The sequence below is a fragment of the Cervus canadensis genome, chromosome 6 (assembly GCF_019320065.1).
Source record: "Cervus canadensis isolate Bull #8, Minnesota chromosome 6, ASM1932006v1, whole genome shotgun sequence".
Classification (NCBI taxonomy): Eukaryota; Metazoa; Chordata; class Mammalia; order Artiodactyla; family Cervidae; genus Cervus; species Cervus canadensis.
Window position 1 is genome coordinate 47,497,411 of NC_057391.1, and position 25,006 is coordinate 47,522,416.

Below are 25,006 nucleotides of genomic sequence, written 5' to 3' on the forward strand. Positions count from 1 at the left end.
TTAAAAGAGAATGTCATGGTTATTCTCCCATTTTAACTTTTCTATGATGAACCAATCCTCTTATATTCATAAAGTTTAGGAATAGGTGAGTATTCACTGAAGCAAAGTTCTAGTTTTCCCTGAGAAAATGGTTTAAATCTTCCCCATGTCTACATATTACAATCATAACAGCTCGAAAAGAAATTAGACATAGAAAGGCTTCTGTTGACTTCTTCAGTGTAGAATACCCAAACACAAACACACAGGATACCTTAAGAAAATCAATAGCTTTATTTTTCCTCAATATACATTTAGAAAACTGGTCTAAGAGGTTTCATGAGATAGACCAGACGACTATATACAAACTCAGGAATTCCAGATCAGCAAGACAAAGTGCACAGACGACACAGTCTTCCCCAGGGCCCTGGAGCCTAGGACCGTCCCAGCAGAGGTGAGGCAAGCTCCTGGATGGCTTTTGAGTTCAACTGAGGAATCGTGCTGATCTTTAGGAGTTTGCTGCTTGCATACTTATTCTTGATGGCCTGCAGAAGTCATCTGCGATTAAGCACACGTCAGGAGCCCCCCCACAACGCCCCCAACGTCATACCTTATTCCTAGTCTAATTTACAAGTATCAAAGGGCCAGATCCACAATCTCCAAAGGGTATGATGATGCCAAACCACTAAAGTTCACAAGTGCTCTAGGCAGGGGTCCCCAACCTCTGGGATCTAATGCCTGATGATCTGAGGTGGAGCTGATGTAAAAATAATAGAAATAAAGTGCACAATGAATGTACTTGTGTTTGAGTCATCTCGAAACTATGCCCCCTATCCCATCCATGGAAAAATTGTCTCCTACGAAACTGGTCCCTGGTGCTGAAAAGGTTGGTGACCACTGCTCTACGGCAATTTCCTGCCATGCCTAGGAATGGATAAAACCCAGCTGGTAGCACAGGTAATGGGGAACAAATGATTTCAAGGTCCAGAGAACAGGCTTTCTCTCACGAGGGGTGGAGGTAGGAGCTGTTTATCATATCTAGTGCCATTGGGACATAACAGATTCACCAGCACTGGAGCAGTAACTGGCCATAAAGGTGAGCGGTAACTGGTGCTCAGGTCCCAGAGGACACTCTCAGGACCAAAAACACACTGCTTCCCTGGTGTGCTAAGTCATGCTGAAGCTACAAGGGAGGACGCACGCCAGACCGTGAGGACACTCGGTATACATGCCTTGCTCTCGTCACCAGACCCTGGGTGAGCTCTGATATTCGGCATCACACAGGCACAGGACAGCACCCTGTCTGGTTTCTCCTCTCAAGTGGGCCACAAAGAGACAGACGCCAGCCCCCAGGACACTTCCTGAATGGGCTGCTTGCCTCGCCTCCTTCACCAGGCTTGCTGTTCAGGTGTAGTGTAGTGTTAGTTGCTCACTTGTGTCCAACTCTCTGCAACCCTATGGACTGTAGTCCACTAGGCTCCTCTGTCCATGGGATTCTCTAGGCAAGAATAGAGGATCTTCCCCACCCAGGGATTGAACCCACGTCACTTATGTCTCCCGCATTGGCAGGTGGCTTCTTTACCACTAGTGCCACCTGGGAAGTCCCTCTCAGTCACTGTCCTAAAAGATGCTGGACAAAGGCCCTGCGTGAGGTCACCCGAATACCCGAGGCTTCCACAGGGCCACTCAAGCTGGGCCCTTACATGCCGGCCAGCATTCCCTGCTCGTGGTGCACCCTCCCCAGAAAGCTGGGTGGAACACGGTTAATACACTGAACAGCTGCCTGGGGCTGGACACAGGGAACCTGTCTACCTTCTTGTAAAGGCCGTCAGCTCTCAGGGTTTATCAGTATGCTCCAGCCCGTGGTCTACTAGAGAAATATGTGTGAAACAGACTCACACACATGCCAAAGTATTTACATGAAGGCAAACACATACGCACCCGTCCTCTCATACCCTGAACCCATAACCTGGAGTCTGACCAGGTGCGGGAAGAGTACTCACGGTGAACTTGGTCATGTTCTCGTTGACACGCACGACGTTTTTGGCCATGTGCCGCATGACCTCCAGCACCTCGCTCTCTGTGTAGCCGGTGTAATACTGCTGCTTTAAGTTCTGGAACACAACGCAAAGCAGCAGTGAGATGAAACCCCCTCTTCTTTAGGAGAGCACATCTTACATATGCTGACATTAGTGATGTAAAAGCTATAAAAATATCCTTCCCTGCTGGAAATTCAGCCTCAGCCTCAACCACTATCATGCTATCAGCAAAGCTGCCAGTAAATGCAGGATAACTCTGCCTCTGAGCTGGACTAAGTTAAGACACTACAAAACTCTCAGCTCAATCAAATAGTGAAGGTCCCAAATAATTACGTTTTAAAGAAGGTTGCACAGGTAAGTAGGTTAGTTCAACTAACAAAGCTTTCAGGCTTGCCTCTGTCACCACACTGAAAGGGGAAGGAAAGAGGGACACAGTATAAACAGGCCCGAAAGGGTTGACAGTAAGGGCAGACCTCAGTCCCCTCTTAACCGCCCAGCCTGGCAGTGTCCAGTGGGGAGTTGAGAGCCCAGATATCCATACTGGCAGTCAGGGAAAAAGGTTCAGGATTAAGAAACAAACTGGGGGACTTCCCTGGTGGTTCAGTGGTTAAGAATCCACCTGCTACAAAAATATACAATGGAGAAAAGACAATCTCTTTAACAAGTGGTGCTGGGAAAACTGGTCAACCACCTGTGAAAGAATGAAACTAGAACACTTTCTAAACACCATCCACAAAAATAAACTCAAAATGGATTAAAGATCTAAATGTAAGACCAGAAACTATAAAACTCTTAGAGGAAAACATAGGCAGAACACTCTCTAACATAAATCACAGCAAGATCCTCTATGACCCACCTACCAAAGTAATGGAAATAAAAACAAAAATAAACAAATGGGACCTAATTAAACTTAAAAGCTTTTGCACAATGAAGGAAACTATAATCAAGGTGAAAAGGCAGCCTTCAGAATGGGAGAAAATAAAAGCAAACAAAACAACTGACAAAGAATTAATCTCCAAAATATACAAGTAGCTCCTGCAGCTCAATACCAGAAAAATAAACGACCCAATCAAAAAGTGGGCCAAAGAACTAAATAGATATTTCTCTAAAGAAGACAGACAGAAAAGAACAGCATGTATACTATCTATGGTGAAACAGATCACCAGCCCAGGTGGGATGCATGAGACAAGTGCTCCGGCCTGGTGCACTGGGAAGACCCAGAGGAATCGGGTGGAGAGGGAGATGGGAGGGGGGATCGGGATGGGGAATAAGTGTAAATCTATGGCTGATTCATATCAATGTATGACAAAACCCACTGAAATGTTGTGAAGTAATTAGCCTCCAACTAATAAAAAAATTAAAAAAAAAAAGAAGACAGACAGATGACTAACAAGCACATGAAAAGATGCTCAACATCACTCATTATCAGAGAAATGCAAATCAAAACCACAGTGAGGTACCATCTCACGCCAGTCAGAATGGGCATCATCAAAACGTCTACAAACAATAAATGTTGGAAAGGGTGTGGAGAAAAAGGAATCCTCTTACACTGTTGGTAGGAATGCAAACTGGTACAGTTACTATGGAGAATAGTCTGGAGATTCCTTAAAAAACTGGAAATAGAATTGCCATATGACCCAGCAATCCCACTGCTGGGCATACACACCAAGGAAACCAGAAGTGAAAGAGACACATGTACCCCAATGTTCATTGCAGCACTGTTTACAATAGCCAGGACATGGAAGCAACCTAGATGTCCACTGGCAGACGAATGGATAAGGACGTTGTGGTACATATACATGATGGAATATTACTCAGCTGTAAAAAAGAACACATTTGAGTCAGTTCTAATGAGATGGATAAAACTGGAGCCTATTATACAGGGTGAAGTAAGTCAGAAAGAGAAACACCAATATAGTATGTTAACACATATATATAGAATTTAGAAAGATGGTAATGATTACCCTACACGCAAGACAGCAAAGGAGACACAGATGTAAATAACAGACTTTTGGACTATGTGGGAGAAGGCGAGGGTGGGATGATTTGAGAGAACAGCATTGAAACATGTATATTACCATATGTAAAACAGATGACCAGTGCAAGTTCAATGCATAAAGCAGGGCACTCAAAGCTGGTGCTCTGGGACCAGAAAGATGGGGTGGGAAGGGAGGTGGGAGTGGGGTTCAGGGTGGGGGACACATGTCCAACTGTGGCTGATTCATGTCCATGTATGGCAAAAACCACCATAATATTGTAAAGTAATTAGCCTCCAATTAAAATAAATTAATTTTTTTTTAAAAAGAGAATCCACCTGCTAGCACTATTTACAATAGTGAACCTAGAGTCTATCATACAGAGTGAAGTAAGTCAAAAAGAGAAAAAGAAAATATCGTATATTAACACATACATATGGAATCTAGACAGATGGTACTGATGAACCTATTTGCAGGGCAGTGATGGAGATGCAGACATAGAGAACAGACTTATGGACACAGGGGGAAGGGGAAGGAAAAGGTGGGACAAATGCAGAGCATAGCATGGAAACATATACACTGCCATATGTAAAATAGATAGCCAGTAGGAATTTGCTTTATGAACCAGGGAACTCAAACCAGGGTTCTGTGACAACCAAGAGGGGTGTGATGGGGTGGGAGGTGGAAGGGAGGTTCAAGAGGGAGGGGATATATGTATACCTATGGCTGATTCATGTTGATGTATGGCAGAAACCAAGACAATACCATAAAGCAATTATCCTTCAATTAAAAAAAGAAAAAGGAATTCACCTGCTAATGCAGGGAACACAGGTTCAATCCCTGGTCCAGGAAGATTTCACATGCCATGGGGCAACTAAGCCCATGCATTTTAACAAGAAAAGCCACTGCAATAAGCCCACGCATAGTGACTAGAAAGTAGCCCTGCTTGCTGCAACTAGAGAAAAACCCATGCTCAACCATGAAGACCTAGCACAGCCAAAAATAATTTTTTTTTAAAAAACAAATAAACTGGGCCATAAGCAGCAATCTAAGCTATGAAACCCAGAAGAATTATGACTTCCCAGGATTCTCTTGGGGCTTCCGCGGTGGCGCCAGTGGTAAAGAACACACCTGCCAATGCAGGAAACACAAGAGATGCAAGTTTGATCCCTGGGTCGGGAAGATCCCCTGGAGGGCGGCATGGCAACCCACTGCGTATTCTTGCCTGAAGAATCCCATGGACAGAGGAGACTGGCGGGCTACAGCCCGTAGAGTTGCAAAAGAGCCGGACACGACCGGAGCAACTTGAGCACACAACGCACAGGGCTCCTTTGTTGGGCCCTCATCGTGAAGAACGAGAAAACCCACGGCACTCAGAAGCACATGCACCCAGCCTCCCGGAGAACACAATTTAAGCAAAAAACACAGCTGTTGACTGATAGTAAGACTTATTTTGCATGAAGATATGTAACCTGACGATTTCAGTTCATGATAAAATTCTAAAAGCTAAAACATACCACTTTCACATGCACAATATAATTGGGAAAACAAACCACAATATAACCTTAATCCTAAAATAGTTTAAAGGAAAAAAGAAGTAAGCAAGAGTGAATCTGATGTAACACACAGCTCCTGGCATTTTGATATCGCCTCCCAGTAAGCAGGGAGGCCTACAGCTGACAGGTTTAGAGCCAAGGAAGCAGCTCCAGTTGACTAAACTGAGCCACTGGTACCAAGACCATGTGCCCTGCGTGGACCGGCGGCCTTTCTGTCTCCAATTTTGTGTGTGCGTGTGTTTTTTTAATTGGAGGAAAATTGCTTTACAATGTTTTGTTGGTTTCTGCTATACAACAGCATTAATAAATGCTCAGTCATGTCCGACTCTGCGACCCCATGGACTGCAGCACGCCAGGCTTCCACGTTCTTCAGCATCTCCTGGAGTTTGCTCAAACTCATGTCATATATGCCCCTCTATTAAGCCTCCCTCCCACCTCCCCATCCTTGCCTCCTGTTTTTAAGTCAAAAAGTCTCAAATCTATAGAAAAACTGAAAGAATTCTGTATATTCTTTGTGCAGATTCATCATTTCTTAATAGTTCACCACTTTCTCTCCTCTTCTCCCCCGCCACTAACTCATAGCTTCTGCAACTCACTTTCACATCGTTCAGCAAAAGTTGTATGTGATTTCTGAAGCCATCAAATGGCTGAACCGTGTGAGAGTGAGTTGTAGGACTTCCCTGGTGGTTCAGGGGTTATGAATCTGATTACCAATACAAGGGATATAGGTTCAATCCCTGGTTCCAGGAAAATTCCACATGCTGAGGGGCAAATAAGCCCGTGTGCCACAACTATTGAGCCTGCGCTCTAGAGCCCACAAGTTGAAACTTCTGAAATGTGTGCACCCTAGAACTGCAATGAGAAGCCTGCACACCACAACTATATAGTAGGCCCCACTCACAACTAGAGAAAGCCTGCATGCAGCAACAAGACCCAGCGTAGCCAAAAATAAATAAAAATAAATTATAAAAAAGGAAGTGAGTCGCAGACACTATGACACATCACTTCTAAATGTTTCACAAGTATCTCCTAAAAAGTATTGATATTTTCCTCCCTAGCCACAATAACTTTATCACATAAGAAACATCAGCAGTTCCATAACATCATCTATTATACAGTCAATATTCAAATCTCTCCAATTGCTGCAAAAATATCTTTTACAGATTTTTTTTTTTTTAATATATATCCAGGGTCCAATTAAAGTACACACAGTCCATTTATTTGGTTGTTGTTGTCTTTGGTGTTTAATTTCAAACTCCTATTTTCTTGGCTTTAAATGACACTGACTTTTTTTTGAAGGATCCAGGCCAGTTGGTTTAAGAATGTCCCACATTCTGGATTTGTCTGTTTCCTGATGGCTAGATTCATATCCAACATTTTGGACATGAATTCTATATAGGGGAAAATGCATATTTCCTACTGCATGAGGAGGTCAAGTCAGGTTATCAAAGATACAGGTTTTCTTCAGAATCACTATGCAACTGAGGGGTGATATTTGGAGAATATGAATCTTGTTCTCTAAAATTATTTTACCTAAAGCTTATAAGCATCACTTGATGATCCTTGCTAGAATCAGTTATCACTGGGGGTTTAAAAATGGTGAGTTTCTATCTCTACCATTATTTCTAATTAGCTGGCTTTCTACTGAATTTTTTTTTAAACTCCCTCCCTTTGTCCTTATCTTCCTTCCTTCCTTTTTTATCATTATGGACTCATGCATTTTTTAATGTATTATAATCTATTGGATCATAATTCTTTTTAATGCTCAACTGCAGTCAGAAGGAACCCTTCCAAGCCAGTTTCTATGTCCTCTTTTGATGTAACCCCATTCATGTTTGAGAATTTGCTTGCTACCTGTTATAAACTGCTCTAGGCTCACCGTGTACTTCCCCTGCCATGGTTCTGAAATCAGATATTTCTCAAAGGAGCCCTAGGTTCCTAGTGGGTCATGCCTTGAGTATCTAAGATGTGAGCAGTAGGCATCTTCATTGCTACTGGATTATCACTCTTTCTGGTCCTTTCATTATGAATTTATTGATATTTCTAAAAAAGAATTAATATTACAGGGTTTTCCTTTTGTTTTGAATTGTTAACAATATTTTATCTTCTTACAGTGAGCGTTATCATCCTTAATAACATGAATGTTTATTTGCTTTGAGTGTTAGTCGCTCAGTCATGTCAAACTCTACACAATCCCATAGATGGTCTCCTCTGTCGAATTCTCCAGGCAAGAATACTGGAGTGGGTTGCCATTCCGTTCTCCGGGGGATCTTACCGACCCAGAGACCGAACCTGGGTCTACGCATTGCAGGCAGACTCTTTACTGTCTCAGCCACCAAGGAAACTTTACTCTTATTTGCTTTATCCTACAACATAAATAGTTTCAGAATTATAACAGACTACTATTAACCTCCTATTAACAGAAGAGTAAACCTCCCAAGCAAGCTTTAAATATGTGACCTTTTTTGGTCCTTTGTTTTGTTGACCTTCACATCCCACTATAGATGCATAGTCAGAATGCTGTGTTCAAAAGTTACCAGAATTAATTCTTCCCTCTGTTACCACTCTGAATATATAGTAACATTTTTTTTGCTTAATTCCAGTTCAGGATTTGCATAGAATGTCAATATTGTTCAAAAGTCAAAAAAGTTACTCAAGCTAATAAAAAATTACAACCAGGAGTCCTGCTTCCCTACCCTCAACCTTCTACTCTGATACCCACACCCAGAGGTATCCATCTTCATTCATTTCCATTTTTATGTTTTTTGAAAAATGAGCAAATACATCACACAAATACATATCCCCTCTCTCTTACTTCCATCCTTTCTTATGCAAAATGTAAACTCTATCGACCGTGCAGAGGAACAGGTCCACCATGGTGCCCCGGCAATCTTGCACGTATCCATCACAGGCCACGCAGACCAAGGCTGGAACCACATGGATCTGCCTTGCCTTTGTGATCTTGTGATCAGATGGGGTCTTATCGCCTCCTGGGTTCGGCCAATGTGTTTGCTCTGCTGTTTGTGGACTCTAAAACTGCTTAATAGGAACCTCCCTGGTGGTCCAGCAGCTAAGACTCTGTGCTCCCAATGCAGGGGATCCTTCATCAGGGAACTAGATCCCACATGTTGCAACTAAGACCTGGTGTAGCCAAATAAATAAGTGCTTTTTTTTTTTAAATATAAATAAATAAAACTGTTTAGAAGTGGTCAAGAGCGGGCTCATCCACAAAAGCGCTCCTCTGACTCTCACTGCAGGCAACAGCCGCCTATGTTTCACTGCTATCCTTTTCGGCATCTGAAACAAGAACCCAGGGAGCAGCTGACATCTTTGACTACTTGAATGAACCTGAAAGTGGCTCAATTCATCTTTACCCATCTAAACAAGGTCAGGCCTTGGCCCTACTTTGTCTTATGTGCTTGACAACTTGTTTGTTTCACTTAACAAAATAACCCAGAAATCTTATGATACAATAAGATACTGTTGATACAGTAAGATACAACTGATACAAGTTCTTAGTGGCCTTCCTCACTCTTGAGGATGCTGTAACACAATATGTGTAATATACCATGGCATAGTCACCCAGTCTCCACCTGCATCATTCCAGCGGCTCTTTTAAGCCTGTGGACTTTTAACAGCTGTTTCAAGGATAGCACTGTGAAAATGCTAATACATTTCATGTCAAGAGGCCCAAAAATATAGCTAATACATTTCTTCTTAAACTCAATACTCACCCATTTTCCTTGGCCTAGAACCTTCTGGGACAGGCAGGAAGCAGCTGCCGCCACCTTGGATGGGTGATAGTGCACCATGTCATAGTCAACGAGAGTCAGCTCCATCAAGTATTTGGCTAAAGTGTGCTGCTCAACATCAACCTACGAAAAAACAGGTGGAGGTGGAAAGAAGCACAGCTGTTATTACTCTCCTGCAAAATTCTGGGTGAAGACCTAGGAGCTCAAAGCCACTGAACTTTCTTTTCCTTCCCAGGCACTGCTCTGTTCCACAGCATGTTACAAACACAGAACATAAAGTCTTTTAAGAACTGACAAGTGTTAGGACTTATCTAAGAAATGCTTCTTATCAACTCATAAGCTTTCCTTTCATTGGATCATTTCTGGGATGAGACGACAAAGAGCAAAATAAAGTCTCCTAGAGAACTGGAGGCACTTACCTCCCCAGCTTTCGATGCCCGCCTTAAGAAATGTAGTGGCAACGGTCGACCCAGCTCAAATTTCAGTTCCTTCAAAATCAGAGTTTCCATTTCTCGAATTTGAGAACTGGTATAAGCATTGTCAGTGATGTAAACAAAGTCTTCGATGTTTGGAGAAAACATTTCCTCGTACTTGGAAGCCAAGAGCAGTGCCGTAATGCCAACCAGCTGAAGCTTCTTACGGGAGACTGGCTGAACCTAAAGAAGAAAAATGTGTCAGAAATCTTAGCCAAGGAGAACGGGGGCTCTGGGTGGAGGAAAGTGAGAGGAAACCAAATCCTGGAGAAGCCCACATCAGCCCTGCTCACACCTCTCTTAAGGCCCTGGAACCTCAGCACTGACCACAGTCACCACCACAGCCCGCGGCACCTGCCTGTCGTGGAGTGCTCGCTGTGTGCCAGGCACAGGGCTGAGATTCAATCATCTCATCGAATCCTCACAAAAAACCTGGGCAGTACGTATTTTTTCCCTCACAATTAGATGGCCTAAGAAGAGATGCAGACACCAGCCCAAGATCGGTCAATTGCTGACAGGGACGAATTAGCCTGATGACCAAGCTCCCAGGCAGTGCTCCGCTTGCATTGTCCTAGCTTGAGTGTCTGGGAAGCCCCGATGTGGCACTCAGCATGGTCTGAGTCACAATGAGACCAACTGAAAAAGCAGGAGTTTAACAGGTGAGGAGGGCCCAGGAAGGGGTGCCTCAAGCGCTCCTTTAATCCTCACCAAAAGTACACTCATTATTCAGCCTGAAGACCCTTCCAGAGATGCTTCAGTGTCAGAGGAAATCTAAATCTAGAGTGTAAGTGCTTCTCCTGACTTTTTTTTTAAACTAGGAATTTGCACGTTTTGCTTTAACTCTCAGTATTGAAAATCTGCCAAAAATATGAGAATGCTTTCTATACCATTGAGGATTTTTGGACAATGAAAACCAATGCCTCTATGGTTGCTTAGCATTTTGCAGACTCTCAGGGTCATTATTATCAACACAGTTATTACTGTATTGTTTGGGCAGCATTGTACTTGACCTACACCTATATTATAAATGTTGACTTCAAATAAATAAAACCTTGGGACTTCCCTGGTGGTCCAGTGGCAAAGACTCCAAACTCTCAATGCTGAGGGCCTGGGTTCAATCCTTGATTGGGGAACTAGACCCCACATGCTGCAACTAAGACCTGGTGCAGCCAAATAAATTAATTAAAAATAAATCAATAAATCCTTACCTGCAGGACTACCAGTCAGTAGATAACACACTAGAAGTTAAGGTCTGGCATTTCTTCTCAGTCAGTGTTCTTGCATTATTGTTTGATATTTTGATGATTACTTCTGCCTCTCAGCTTCATTTCTTACCTTCCTCTATGCTTTAGACCTCACACTCTTGAGTATACTCCCCACACATACCTCCAACCCTTTTAAGAAAACTCTGTCTCCTCCCTCTTCTACAGTGATTCAATGCTACAACTGGCTGGAAACTATTAAGTTCTCTAGCCAAACTCTTCATTTTTCAGATAAGAGAGCTTAACACCAAAGAGTACTGAACTATGGAAATTGTGCAAGGGGGCCTAGAGAACCAGCCTCCAAAGGCACCACAGGCTTCAGATGGACTTTCAGACCATCTGCTGGTTTATCTCCTTCGATGAATGATTGTGGTGAGACAGCATCTCCTCTGGGCACTTTTCAGCAGGCTGACCTAACAGCAATGGTCAGCAATTCTGGAAGTGTGACATGCTTGAACTACCGCCTTTCCTAGCACTTGAAGTTCTTTGGCATCTCATAAACTGGCCTTTGGTCTTTTCTTCTGTGAAGAGTCCCCAGAGCATGCTCACCTGTAAATATCGGTCCATGACGGCAACACACAGGTACAGCGTTTCCTGCAGCAGCCTGAACTTGGAGTGCACTTGCACCAGCCAGTCCACCAGGATGGCACGCATGCGGCCGTTTATGTCTCTCCCATCTAGGAAGTGTGGGCTTATGGACTGCAGCACCTGGTGGTGGAATTGAGAAGTTACAGAGCTGACCTCGGTGAACAAGGTCCTGCTGTCAAGCACAGGGAGCTACAGTCAGCATCCTGTGATAAACCATAACGGAAAAGACGACAAGAAGGAACATGTGTGTGTATACAACTGAGTCACTGTGCTGTACAGCAGTAATTAACACATTGTAATTCAACTATGCCTTCAATAAAAAATACATTTTTAAGTGAAAAAAAAAGCGAATTTCATTTCCTTCCCAGCTGTGTGGTACATTCCGCACTGCTGTGCAACCAAACCACAGAGGCCCCCTCACCTCAAGCTGCCTTAGATACTGGTAGATATCCTTCACATAGTCGCTGCAGAGCTGAGGGTTCTCCCAGTCCTCAGTATCAATATCCTCAATTTTGCAGAGCAAGGCATCAGAAAAAGCTTGGCAGAGGTTTTCTTCCTTCATGGAGATGTCCTGCGGTGTGGGAGAAGGACCCTGCATCCACAAGGGAAGGCGCATGTATCACTACCTTAGGAGTAGACTTGATCACAAATGCAGGGTCAATGGGTTTAAAAGCATCATATGCATTTTTATAAATAATAAAGCTCCAACAAATACATTTCAGAGTAAGAGGTGAATAATTCAAGTAGATGAAGTGTTTGGAGATAAACTCTTCTGTTTAAAAATGGTCTCCTCCTTCAGTTAAAAATGTACTTCAGGCAAAAAAAAAAAAAAAAAAAGCTCCAATTTCACTCAAAATGGAAACCCAGGTCCTCACAGTGTAGGCCCATGTAGGGTCTATGGGCCCTACACGATCTGGCCCCTCCTTCTTCCCTTGCTAACCCATCTCTTACTTCCCTCCCCACTGTTTGCTCCTCACCAGCTTCCTGGTCAGGCCTCCCTCACCACAAGCAGGCTCCCTCTTCCCAGAAGGCTCAGTCCCTGTATCCACATGGGTAATTCCCTCACATTCTTCTTCAAGTTTTGCTTAAGTGTTATCTTTTCAATTAGATTCATCCTATTTAAAATTACCATCTGTCTCTATAGCACCCCCCGACCCCAACACACACACACGTTTCATCTCTCTAGTGTTTTACCCAACGAATCTATAACCTCCTAATATACCACAGAGGAGAGGCTGGGGCGCCCTCTGCTCCTGGGTGATGGAACGGCCTCAGGGTGGCCAATGGCAGCAGTGAGGCAGGGGTGCCCCCCACTCCTGGGCGTCCTCCAGCATCAGTCCCAGCCTTTCCCAGAGCCCATTCCTGGCGACTGCAGCAGGGCCTTAGCCTTGGCCCCCGGACGGCACACTGACAAACATTCAATGGCCAGTGAAGGTTTACACACTCCACGAGGACCAGCAGGGGGACAACCAGGGCCTTGGGCATGTCATCCAGCTACATGAAGTGGCTGAAGGGCATGTCCCTGTAAGTCAGGGCCTGACAAAATGTGGTCCACCAGTAAAGGGAATGGTAAACCACTTACTAGTCCTGCCTTGAGAACCCCATGAACACTATGAAAAGGCAAAAAGACATGACAATGAAAGACGAGCCTTCCAGATCAGTAGGTGTCCATTATGCTAACGGGGAAGAGCAGAGAAAACAGCTCTGAGAGAATGAAGAGGCTGAGCCAAAGGCAAACAATGCCCAGTTGTGAATGTGTCTGGTGGTGAAAGTAAGGTCCAATGCTGTAAAAAAACATTACATAGGAACCTGGAATGTTCAGTCCATGAATAGAGGTAAATTGGATGTGGTCAAACAGAAGATGGCAAAAGCGAATATCGACATTTTAGGAATCAGTGAACTAAAATGGACGGGAATGGACGAATTTAATTCAGATGACCATTATATCTACTACTGTGGAAAAGAATCCCTTAGAAGAAATGAAGTAGCCATCATAGTCAACAAGAGAGTCCAAAATGCAGTACTTGGGTGCAATCTCAAAAACAACAGAATGATCTCGGTTAATTTCCAAGACAAACCATTCAATATCACAATAATCCAAGTCTAGGCCCCAACCACTAGTGCCGAAGCTGAACAATTTTATGAAGACCTACAAGACCTCCTAGACCTAACACCAAAAAAGATGTCCTTTATCATAGGGGATTGGAATGCAAAAGTAGGAAGTCAAGAGATATCTGGAGTAACACACAAGTTTAGCCCTGGAGTACAAAACGAAGCAGGGCTAACAGTCCTGCCAATAGAACGCACTGGTCATAGCAAACACCCTCTTCCAACAACACAAGAGACAGCTCTACACAAGGACATAACCTGATGGTCAGTACCAAACTCAGACTGATTCTAATCTTTGCAGCCGAAGATGGAGAAGCTCTATACAGTCAGCAAAAATGAGACTGCAAGCTGACTATGATTCAGATCATCAGCTCCTTATTGCAAAATTCAGGCTCAATTTGAAGAAAGTAGGGAAAACTACTAGGCCATTCAGGTCTGACCTAAATCAAATCCCTTATGATTATACAGTGGAGGTGACAAATAGATTCAAGAGACTAAATCTGACAGAGTGCCTGAAGAACTATGGATGGAAATTCATACCATTGTACAGGAGTGGTGATTAAAACCATCCCCAAGAAAAAGAAATGGCAAGAAGGCAAAGTGGTTGCCTCAGGAGGTCTTACAAATAGCTGAGAAAAGAAGAGAAGCAAAAGGCAAAGGAGGAAAGGAAAGATATACAAATCTGAATGCAGAGTTCCAAAGAACAGCAAGGAGAGATAAAAAAAGTCTTCCTAAATGAACAATGCAAAGAAACAGAGGAAAACAACAGAATGGGAAAAACTAGAGATGACTTCAAGAAAATTAGAGATCCCAAAGGAACATTTCATGCAAAGATGGATACTACAAAGGACAGAAATGGTATACACCTAACAAAAGCAGAAGATATTAAGAAGAGGTGGCAAGAATACACAGAAGAACCGTATGAAGAAGGTCTTAATGATCCAGATAACCACAATGGTGTGATCACTCACCTAGAGCCTGACATCCTGGAATGGGAAGTCAAGTGGGCCCTAGGAAGCATCACTACGAACAAAGCTAGTGGAGGTGATGGAATTCTAGCTGAACTATTTCTAATCCTAAGAGATGATGCTGTGAAAATGCTGTACTCAATATGCTAGCAAATTTGGAAAACTCAGCAGTGGCCACAGGACTGGAAATAGTCAGTTTTCATTCCAAACCCAAAGAAGAGCAATGCCAAAGAATGTTCAAACTACTGCACAATTGCACTTATTTCACATGCTAGCAAGGTAATGCTCAAAATCTTTCATGCTGGGCTTCAACGATAAGTGAATTGAGAACTTCCAGATGTTCAAGCTGAATTTAGAAAAGAGAAGAACCAGAAACCAAACTGCCAACATCCGTTGGATCACAAAAAAAAAGGGAATTTCAAAAAAATATCTACTGCTGCTTCATTGACTAAACTAAAGCCTTTGACTGTGTAGATCACAACAAACTGTGGAAAATTCTTAAAGAGATGGGAATACCAGACCACCTTACCTGCCTCCTCAGAAACCTGTATGCAGGTCAAGAAGCAAGTTAGAACTGGACATGGAACAACAGAGTGGTTCAAATTGGGAAAGGAGTACCTCAGGGCTGTATATTGTCACCCTGCTTATTTAACTTATATGTAGAGTAAACCATATGAAATGCCAGGTTGGATAAAGCATAAGCTAGAATCAAGATTGCAGGGAGAAATATCAACCACCTCAGATATGCAGATGACAGCATACTAATGGCATAAAGCGAAGAGGAACTAAAGAGCCTTTTTCTAAGAGACTTTTGATGATGGTGAAAGAGGAGAATGAAAAAGTTGGCTTAAAACACAACATTCAAAAAACTAATATTATGGCATCTAGTCCCATCACTTCATGGCAAATAGAGATGGAAAAAAGTGGAAACAGTGACAGATTTTATTTTCTTGGGCTTCAAAATCATTGCAGACAGTGACTGCAGACAGAAAATTAAAACACTTGCTCCTTGTAAGAATAGCTATGACAAACCTAGACAGTGTATTAAAAATCATACACATCACTTTGCCAACAAAGGTCCGTACAGTCAAAGCTATGGTTTTTCCAACAGTCATGTACGTATGTGACAGCTGGACCATAAAGAAGGCTGAGGGCCGAAGAATTAATGCTTTCAAACTGTGGTGCTGGAGAAGACTCTTGAGAGTCCCTTGGACAACAAGGTGATCAAACCAGATGCTGAAGCTCTAATACTTTGGTCACCTGATAAGAACAGCCAACTCATCGGAAAAGACCCTGATGCTGGGTCTTTGCCACTCACTGGACTATACCACTCGCCTCCTCTGTCCGTGGTATTTCCTAGGCAAGAATACTGGACTGGGTTTCTATTTCCTTCTCCAGAGGATCTTCCTGACCCAGGGATTGAACCCCGTGTCTTGTGTCTCCTGGTAGGTGGATTTTTTTTTTACCACTGCTAGACCTGGGAAGGCCCCCTGACATATAGTAGGTGTTCAGTAAATATTTATTGAGTGAAAGAAACTTAGACACCTAGGTTCAGAGATTCCTCAAGCTGATAGTTCACTTTGGCAGTGCCCTCTTGAGCAAGCATGATGTTTTCTTCTGATCAACTAATTTATTCTAAATTGAGAAATTGTTGACAACAAAAAAGCAGGAAAGCACATTCCAGCCTATGAATAAAACAGGAGGAAGCAAAGACTGAGCAAGTAGACATCCAGTATTTTATTTTCTTATCCTGACTGGGTGATTATTTTAAAAAAAATCACACAAATTAAAATTGTATGGAGTTAAAACAAGCAAAGCCAGGTAGGCTACTGTCCATGGAGTCGCAAAGAGTCGGACATGACTGAGCGACTTCACTCACTTCACTTTAGTAATGAAGCATAAATAAACCATTAATTTTTTCTTTTTTTTAAAGAATAAGAGGTACTTCTCAAAGTATAGCCTAGGACTGCTAGCTGTAAGAATATATATTAACATAATAAAATATAGAAAGAAGAGAAGGCAGGATAATAAACAAATTTAACTTACATAATAGCTCAACGATTACAGTTTCCAGTCTTAGAGAAGAAAACAGTAACAACCACAGGATATGGAGCAATTCAAATCATGCCCTTTCCTCTTAAACAAAAGGTCTTGAATTGAGGAAGGGCCAGGTGAGCAAGAGGTATACAGGTATACCTCAACTACTCAAGAATTTAAGAACTACTAGAAGGAATAAGAAAAGCTACCTGAGGTTCTAGGGAGAAACCTAGGAAGGTCTTCAGAGACCATAGAACTCATCAAGTAGGCAAAGGTACACGAGTACAAAGTCCCAGGGGAAGCCAAGAAATAAAGGCAAGTCTGGGGACTGAGCATTGATTTGAGAATGGAGGGGGTAGTGTATGAGGTGACAGAAATGGACTGGAAAGGTGAGTGAGAACCTGGCTAGGGAGTTTAGATTTTATCCAAAGGGAAGTGAATCCCCTGAAGGCACTGAGCAAGAGTGACTAGAATCAGATGTGCATTTTAACAAGTATGCGCAGCTTCAGTTTAAGGTTTCCTTTTTAGGGATAATCATCATTACTCTCCCCAGGAGGGGCAATCAGTACCAGGAAGCCTGGTTTAAGAAGACAGAAGTATACTACAAAGCTACAGGCATCAAGACAGCATGGTATTGGTACAAAAACAGAAATACAGATCAGTGGAACAGGATAGAAAGTGTAGAGATAAACCCACGCACCCAAGGGCACCTTATTGTTGACAAAGGAGCCAAGAATATACAATGAGAAAAAGATAGCCTCTTCAACACATGGTGCTGGGAAAACTGGACAGATACATATAAAAGAATGAAATTAGAATACTTCCTAACACCATACACAAAGATAAACACAAAATAGATTAAAGACATAAATGTAAGACCAGAAAATGTAAAAATCTTAAGAGGAAGACATAGGCAGTACACTCTGACATAAATCACCAGCAAGATCCTCTCTGACCCACTTCCTAGACTAATGGAAATAAAAATATACAAATGGGACCTAATTTAACTTACAAGCTTTTGCACAGCAAAGGAAATAAACAAGATGAAAAGACAATCCTCAGAATGAGAAAAAATAATTTTAAACAAAGCAACTGACAAAAAGTTTATCTCCAAAATATACAAGCAGCTCCTGCAGCTCCATATCAGAAAAACAAACAACACAATCAGAAAACGGGCAGAAGACCTTCTTTGGAGATATTTCTTCAAAGGAGACATACAAATGACCAACAAACACATGAAAAGATGCTCTCAACATCACTCATTATTAGAGAACTACAAATTAAAACCACAATGAGGCACCATCTCACACCAGTCAGAATGGCCATCATCAAAAAATCTACAAACAATAAATACTGGAGAGGATGTGGAGAAAAGGGATCCCTCTTGCACTGTTGGTGGGAATGTAAATTGATACAGGCACCATGGAGAACAGTATGGAGATTCCTTTAAAAACTAGAAATAAGACTACTGTGTGACCCAGCAATCCCACTACTTGGGCATATACCCTGAGGAAAGCAAAATTTAAAACGACATGTATACCCCAATGTTCACTACAGCTCTATTTATTAATACAGTAAACAGGACATGAAAACAACCTAGATATCCATTGATAGATGAATGCATAAACAAGCTGTGGTACATATATACAATGGAATTATACTCAGCCATATAAGGAATGAATTTGAGTCAGTTGAACTGAGATGGACAAACCTAGAGCCTGTTATACACAGTGAAATAAGTCAGAAAGAGAAAAACAAACATCACATATTAATGCATAAATATGGAATCTAGAAAAAATGGTACTAATGAAATTATCTGCAGGGCAGGAACGGACACAGACGCAGAGAACAGACTTGTGGACACAGCAGGGGAACAGAGAGGAGAGGACAAATCGAGAGAGGAGCACTGAAATATATACATTACCATGTGTGAAAAAGACGGCTAGTGGGAAGGTGCTGCATGACACAGGGAGCCCAACCCTGCGCTCTGTAACAACCTGCAGGGGTGGGAGGGAGGGGGAGGTGGGAGCGAGGGGCAAGGAGGAAGGGATATATGTATACTTATGGCTGATTCACCTGTGGTACAGCAGAAACCAACAACACATCGCAAAGCAATTATCATCCAGTTAAAAACAAACAAAAATAAATTTTAAAGACGACGACGACAGAGGTATGTGCTTCAGATGCCTTAGCAGCTTGAATATTCACCTGTGTCTACTCAGAAGAACACCTAAGTTTAGTCATATCCAAAAGCCACCAGGATAAGACAAGGATAATTGCTCTGGGCCTTAATTTAGAATTTCTTGAAAGCATTCCTTTTGGACTCCAACATAATTGAATTACTATAAAATCCTTTCTAAGATCTCGCTTGCCTGTGGAGATAATAACCTAAGTTCTGTGAGCCAACTGTGCACTGGCCAAACTGTCCGGTGTCTGCTGCATGCAAAGAGAACATGCATCAACTAGTTGTCCAACACAAAAGTGGCCCTAGAACAAAAGCTTCACATTAGATTGATGAATGAGTTCTGTGAGTTGTCAGAGACAACTGAAAAGTAGGCTCAGAAACAATAAAGTCGTGAGACTGCTGAACGTGAGACGTGGTTCTTTGGTAAAGGATGTGTGGAGTGTGAAAAAAGGCTACCGGAGTTCTCCCAGCACCAACATTTAATGAGTCGGGTCTGTTAAGAGAGCAGATTAATATGCATATGCAGGGCTTCCCTGGTGGTCCAGTGGCTAAGAATCCGCCTGCCAGTGCAGGGGATGTGGGTCAATTCCTGGTTTGCAAACTAAGATCCCACATGTCAGGGGGGAACTAAGCCTGCCCGCCACAACTAGAGAGTCTGTGCGCAGCAACAAAGGATCCCACAAGCCACAACTAAGACCCAATGCAGCCAAATAAATAAAGAAAATATAAATATGCAAATATATCGGTATTTACACAAGTTTTGTTGAAACAGAGTTCTTTTTTAAAATTATTCATTACTTTCAGCTGTGCTAGGACTTTGTTGTGCGGGTTTTTCTCTTGCTGCAGGAGTTAGGGCGGCTCTCTAGTTGCGGTGCTCAGGCTTCTCATTGTGATGGCTTCTCTCCTTGCTGGTGCACAGGCTTAGTTGCTCTGCATCACGTGGGATCCTCCCAGCCCAGGAATCGAACCCCCACATCCTGCATTGGCAGGAGGATTCTTCACCACTGAGCCACCAGCGAAGCCCCAGGGTTCTTTTACTTACTAGATTCGTAATAGATAATGTCAACTCAGTGCAATAAGGAAGGACTCCAAGAAAAACTGTTGACTTCAGTCAGAGAGTTCGTGATTTGCAGCAGTGACTGTGTATACACGCATACACAAGCATACTCAGTGGTAGAAAGGCAAAGTCAGTTACTGAGATTACCTTTAGGGAATGCAATGGAGTGGAATTTTGAGGGTGGGGAGAATAGTAAAAATGAACTGACCCTTTATTCAATGCACTCTACTATGTCTGAATTGTCTCGCTTGCTTATGCCTGTTTCTTGTATAATTAAAAATAAAAGACACTTACTTTAATATGAATAGTCATGCTCATTTCCTTTTATATATAGTTTTTGTTTTAGGGAAAGTTAGACCATAAAAGATTCTTATCCTTGAATAATGACTATCACTACATTTAGCGTTTCAAGCAAATTTATAAATCTAAAACCACGTCGGAATTTCTAGCTGCCACTCCCCAGTACGTGTCCTAAGATTGCATCCGACTCTGCTGCAACGTATTACAACACACGCCTTCACTTTGATGTTCGGGTTTGATTGGGAGCCTCCTGGGAACAGAAAGCTGGTTCACTCACCTTGTTTTCCCAGTGCCCAGCAAAGAGACTAGCAAAAAGCCTGTTTCCTTCCTTCAAACTACTGTTTTCCAAAGCCTCATGAGTCAGCAAAAACATAGTTTTCTCCCAAAATTTCAGGATTAACTACTCTAGTGCTTAAGGGTCTCACTCCTCCACTCCAAGCAGCAGATCCAAAGGATTCCTTCTGAATACAGGACGATGTCCTTGAAAGGAGTTCTGGGACATCTCAGCATGTTGAGGTTGTTTCTTAGCACCCACATAGACACTGGTAAATGGGCGGGCACTTAGGAGAGATCTAGGCTTATTCAAGATACCCATCAGCCCTTGCTTAGGAAACTGCAGTGCCTTCTAACATGTCCCTTCCATGGTCACCCTACACCACTTTCATCACTTCTCTCCTCCTCCAAACTTTCCATACATTCTGCCTAATGGGATATAACCCAAATTCCAAGGCCTTCAAATCCAACTGCAAACTTCTGTCCAACTTTTTGCCTGCCTCCTCACAAAAACCTTCTGACCCAAATTAGACTTGCTGACTCTTTGCCCTGAAGGACATAACTTACAGGCCTATTCCCTCTGTGGTGCCTTGATTCCTATTGCTGCTTTGTTTCCACCTTTCCTATCATCTTTCCTCTATCCTTAAAAATCCCGCTTACTTCAGCAAGTTTGCCTTGACCACTCCATCCCCCATGATTCTCTCCCTCCTTTAGATGGGACACTGCATTCAGTCATCCGTTGCCTGTGGGTACCAAGCATCACGCCGTCAGATTACATATTTAATTTTCAGGTACAAATGCCCCTTCTAGATAAGTTTCCTCAAGGCAAGATATCTAAACACAGCCTTAACACAACTGGATGTGTGTAGTAAGTACTCAACCTATTTCTCGAATATGTCCAATGCTTTACTGAAAAATTTCAAGCAAACAATTATATAAATATCTTGAGCTAGAAAGAGTAGTCATTGTTGTATTATCAGCACTTACAACAGTGCTTGCTTCACTGTAATTATATGACTTTGTGTAATCTATGAATGAGAGCATGCATGAACTAGAAGACGGTGGAAGATGAAAAAGCCAGTTGGTCCACTAGCACTCTAACTATAATTGAACTGACCAGTCATGGAGACTACAATCTCTCAACACCATCCTGGCATTACTTTGTTCTTCCATGAGAGAAGGTCTCAGAATTGTAAGCTTTCACCACTTTCGTAGGCAAGTTCATTCTTATAGTGAATTATATTTAATAAAATCTATCAAATTTTCTTCTGAGATCACAAAATTTATTTAGGTATTAAGATATTTAACTTTGTGACTCAAGGTCATAACATTATGTTAAGGTACCATTACTACAAAGATGTTCATTTTCTACACTGTTGTCTTAAAGCAGAGCTCCTGCTATCAATGTTCTTCAAAAGCAGCAGTGAAGATAAAGGTGCCCTTACACCATAGCCCCAAACTGGCTACTCTGTTAAGTATGCTTGTAAATTCAGAACTTCCTACCTTTGGAGCCAACACATCCATCTGCACTGGTTTCACAGACGCAGTCGGTTTCGGGTGCTTGTTGACATTTGTTGTTTTGGTGGGTGGAACAGGTACTTTAGTGTTCTGGGCTTTCTGAAATGAAAAGGAAATGTGAAGAGGGCAAGACAGCCTGTGTTGCCGCCGAGCGCTCTACAGGATCAGCCTACTGAGCAGAGGAGCAGCCTCACAGTCGTTACCTTAGCTGCCTGTATGGCTCGGGTTGTAACCCGATTTCCAATTTCTTCTAAAACTGCCCGCCTGATAGTCACATGACTTTTAGGTTTAGAATTAACTCCTGTGTCATTATTCTCTAAATCAGCGGACACCTAAAAAAAAAAAAAAACAAGGAAAAAATATTACTGAAAGTTGAGATAATTTACAATACTTTGCTAGTGTCAGATCCTCAGGTTCAGAATTGATTTGGCAATGGTGAATCTACTGAGGTCTATCTGCAAGAGGGAAAAGGTAAATTTTAGCAAGTCTAAAAATGCTACTTTCAATTTATAACATCACTCTAAATTAGGCAAATACACTCATTCAATTTTTTTTTTTAATCCCACTAAGAGCTTCACAGATAAGTGGCTATTTACTATATGGATGCTGTATAAGAATGGCATCTATTTAAAAAACTTCCTGGACAGAGATGAGTAACAAGTGCAATTAAGATACAATATTAAAAAGCTGTTTAAAAGCTAGATGTTTAAAAACTAAAATAGGTTTTGATTCTGCAAATAAGAAGTGCTCAGATTAGGAACATCTTTAAAGACAGCCTTTTAGCTCTGAGGGGGCCATAGCATGTAAGCTCTCTTTTATCAGGGATATTTAGAAAGAAAAGTTTTAATGGATAAAATAGTTTTATCTCAAATTCAGAGAAAGTGTGAATTGTATGAAATAAAAATTGTTAGCTTACCTTTAACATGCGTTAGACAGAATGCACTTAGAAACAAAAACTTGTTAGTAAAAACAAGAAAAGTTTTACATAGAAAAGTTTATTTTATTATATGTGATAAACATTTCAGGAGAAAAAAACAGCATGTACTATTCTTGATAATCAGGGGTCCTAATCTTAACATATTTTCCAACAGAGGGTTTGAATGGACCTACCAGAATAGACAGATGGGCAGGGGAAAACGCAAGCCTTACCTGAATAGAGGGGAATTTTACTATGACAGCACTTTATGGGGTAGTTTAGACAAAATTACTTATCAGTTTGAGTCAGATTCACAAAAGGGTTACAGTTAAATACAGAATGTATTCAACTTATTAGGATCCTCAAAAGTCACACTGTTCAAGTCACTGCCAATTTTAAAAAGTTTGAAATTTCCTGTGGGTTGAAGTGGTAATCTAGGTCAATCCATCTGCAAGGGGAAATCAGCAGCTCTTAACAAGCCTACAGCCAGGAGGATGGAGATCAGGTGTGTCAAGGCCCTCTACTTTTCAGCAAGGGAAAAAGCAGATCCAGGTACAATTCAAATCCACAGAAAAAATCCAAAATACCATTAACACTTTGTTTTTTGCAAAGATGAAATAAATGAATTTGGACCTTCTCTCAGTCTGCCATATGGCTCCAAATAATATCTCTATTACACTTGAGTAAAGGAAATTATTTTAAAGGGACAAGCCCATACATTGGCGAAATTAGCCTTGTAAGACTTCGTGTGCAGAAATAAACAAGAAACGCATACAAAGTGAAATGTGCAAACATTTGAAAAATAGCCATAGCTATTGCTTGATTAAACATCTGAAATACTTTTCAGCCTGCGGAATTTCTTCGTCCTTCTCCCTTTCCCCACCGCTGATTCCTTAGCTAGCAAGGACTGAAAGAGGAAGAAAACCCCAGGGAGCTGTATTTAGATAACCCTCTAACAACAAAGAGCTCTCGGGGACCGCTTGCCCAGTCCTAGGCCCAACGCTCCAGGGACTCACTTGACAAGTGCCAGGCCCGAGGCGCTTTCCTACTCCCCTCGCCCCGCGGAAGGGACGGCCAGGCCAGGAGCCAGGCCCCGGAGAGCGGAAGCAAGGCAGGGAGAAGTCAGCCAGCGGGGATAGGCCTCAGGGCCGGCCAGGCCCCAGGGCCCAAGCCCCCCGCAGGAAGAGGAAAGCGGCGCAGGTTGGGACGAAGTTCGAAGCCGAGGAGAAAGAGAAGCGAAAGGCGGCGGAGCAGGCAGCGCGGCCGGGCCCAGGCCCGTGCGGAGGGTCGCCGGCCCACTCACCGTCGGGCGTCGGAGAAGCGCCATGAGGAAACGGACAGGCAAGACTGGCAGCCCCGCCCAGGGAAGGACGCGGACTGGACACAGAGCCCTAGCTTCCGCCGCGCCGTTAGGACTGCGCTCCGGGCCCGCAAGCTGGGGATCTTCGAGAAGTCGCCTAGTTCCAGGATTCAAATACCGCGCCGCTCGCGCCCCCATTGGGCGGCCCTACGTACGACGCGCTCTTCCCATTGGCTAGTCAGGAGACCCTTCCGCAGGCTGATTGGCTGAATTTGCCAGACCCGTTTGTTGTCATAACAACAGGTTTTTTTTTTCCTGCTTGGTGTATTTTAAAAAAAATCTCGGCTCGTAAGATAAACAAAAATAAAATGCCTCACTAGAAAAGCAGACGTAGGACGCCTTCTCTGGATGTTGACGCGGCCTCAATTACGGATGTCTGCGTTTGTACAGGGTGCGCGGAATTTGGTTCTAGGGAACACCCTAAAAATGCCATTTCTATTTACTCTTCTTCCATTAAGTTTTGCGTTGACGTTAGGTAGGATTGGCCTGCCTAGGTGGTGAAACAGGCGCCTATGGGTCCTTTAGGGCTGCGCTGTGTTAAGTGGTTGAGATGCAAACGTGTGCTTAAGAAGTGGGAATTGTGACGTTTACTCTAAAGCTAAGATTCTTAGGAGATGGGGAAAAAAATGATAAATGCGGTTTGTGTGACTTGTGATTCAAG

General features: G+C 42.6%; 1 protein-coding gene across 2 annotated transcripts; it reads right to left on the bottom strand.

Annotated features, from left to right (window-relative positions):
- Nucleotides 1-247: 247 nt before the first annotated feature.
- Nucleotides 248-24,457, bottom strand: CCNB2 (cyclin B2). Of its 2 annotated transcripts, none has more exons than XM_043471819.1 (9): nucleotides 24,289-24,457; nucleotides 22,273-22,401; nucleotides 22,055-22,168; nucleotides 12,044-12,214; nucleotides 11,584-11,742; nucleotides 9,719-9,955; nucleotides 9,282-9,422; nucleotides 1,980-2,090; nucleotides 248-534 (listed from the first exon to the last, which is right to left on the bottom strand). In XM_043471819.1, the coding sequence occupies exons 1-9, from the start codon at nucleotides 24,310-24,312 to the stop codon at nucleotides 508-510; spliced, it is 1,113 nt and encodes a 370-aa protein (XP_043327754.1). In that variant the 5' UTR covers nucleotides 24,313-24,457; the 3' UTR covers nucleotides 248-507. The 2 variants fall into 2 exon arrangements, with proteins under 2 accessions (XP_043327754.1, XP_043327753.1); XM_043471818.1 differs by having other exon boundaries at nucleotides 248-521; nucleotides 24,289-24,455.
- Nucleotides 24,458-25,006: the final 549 nt, after the last annotated feature.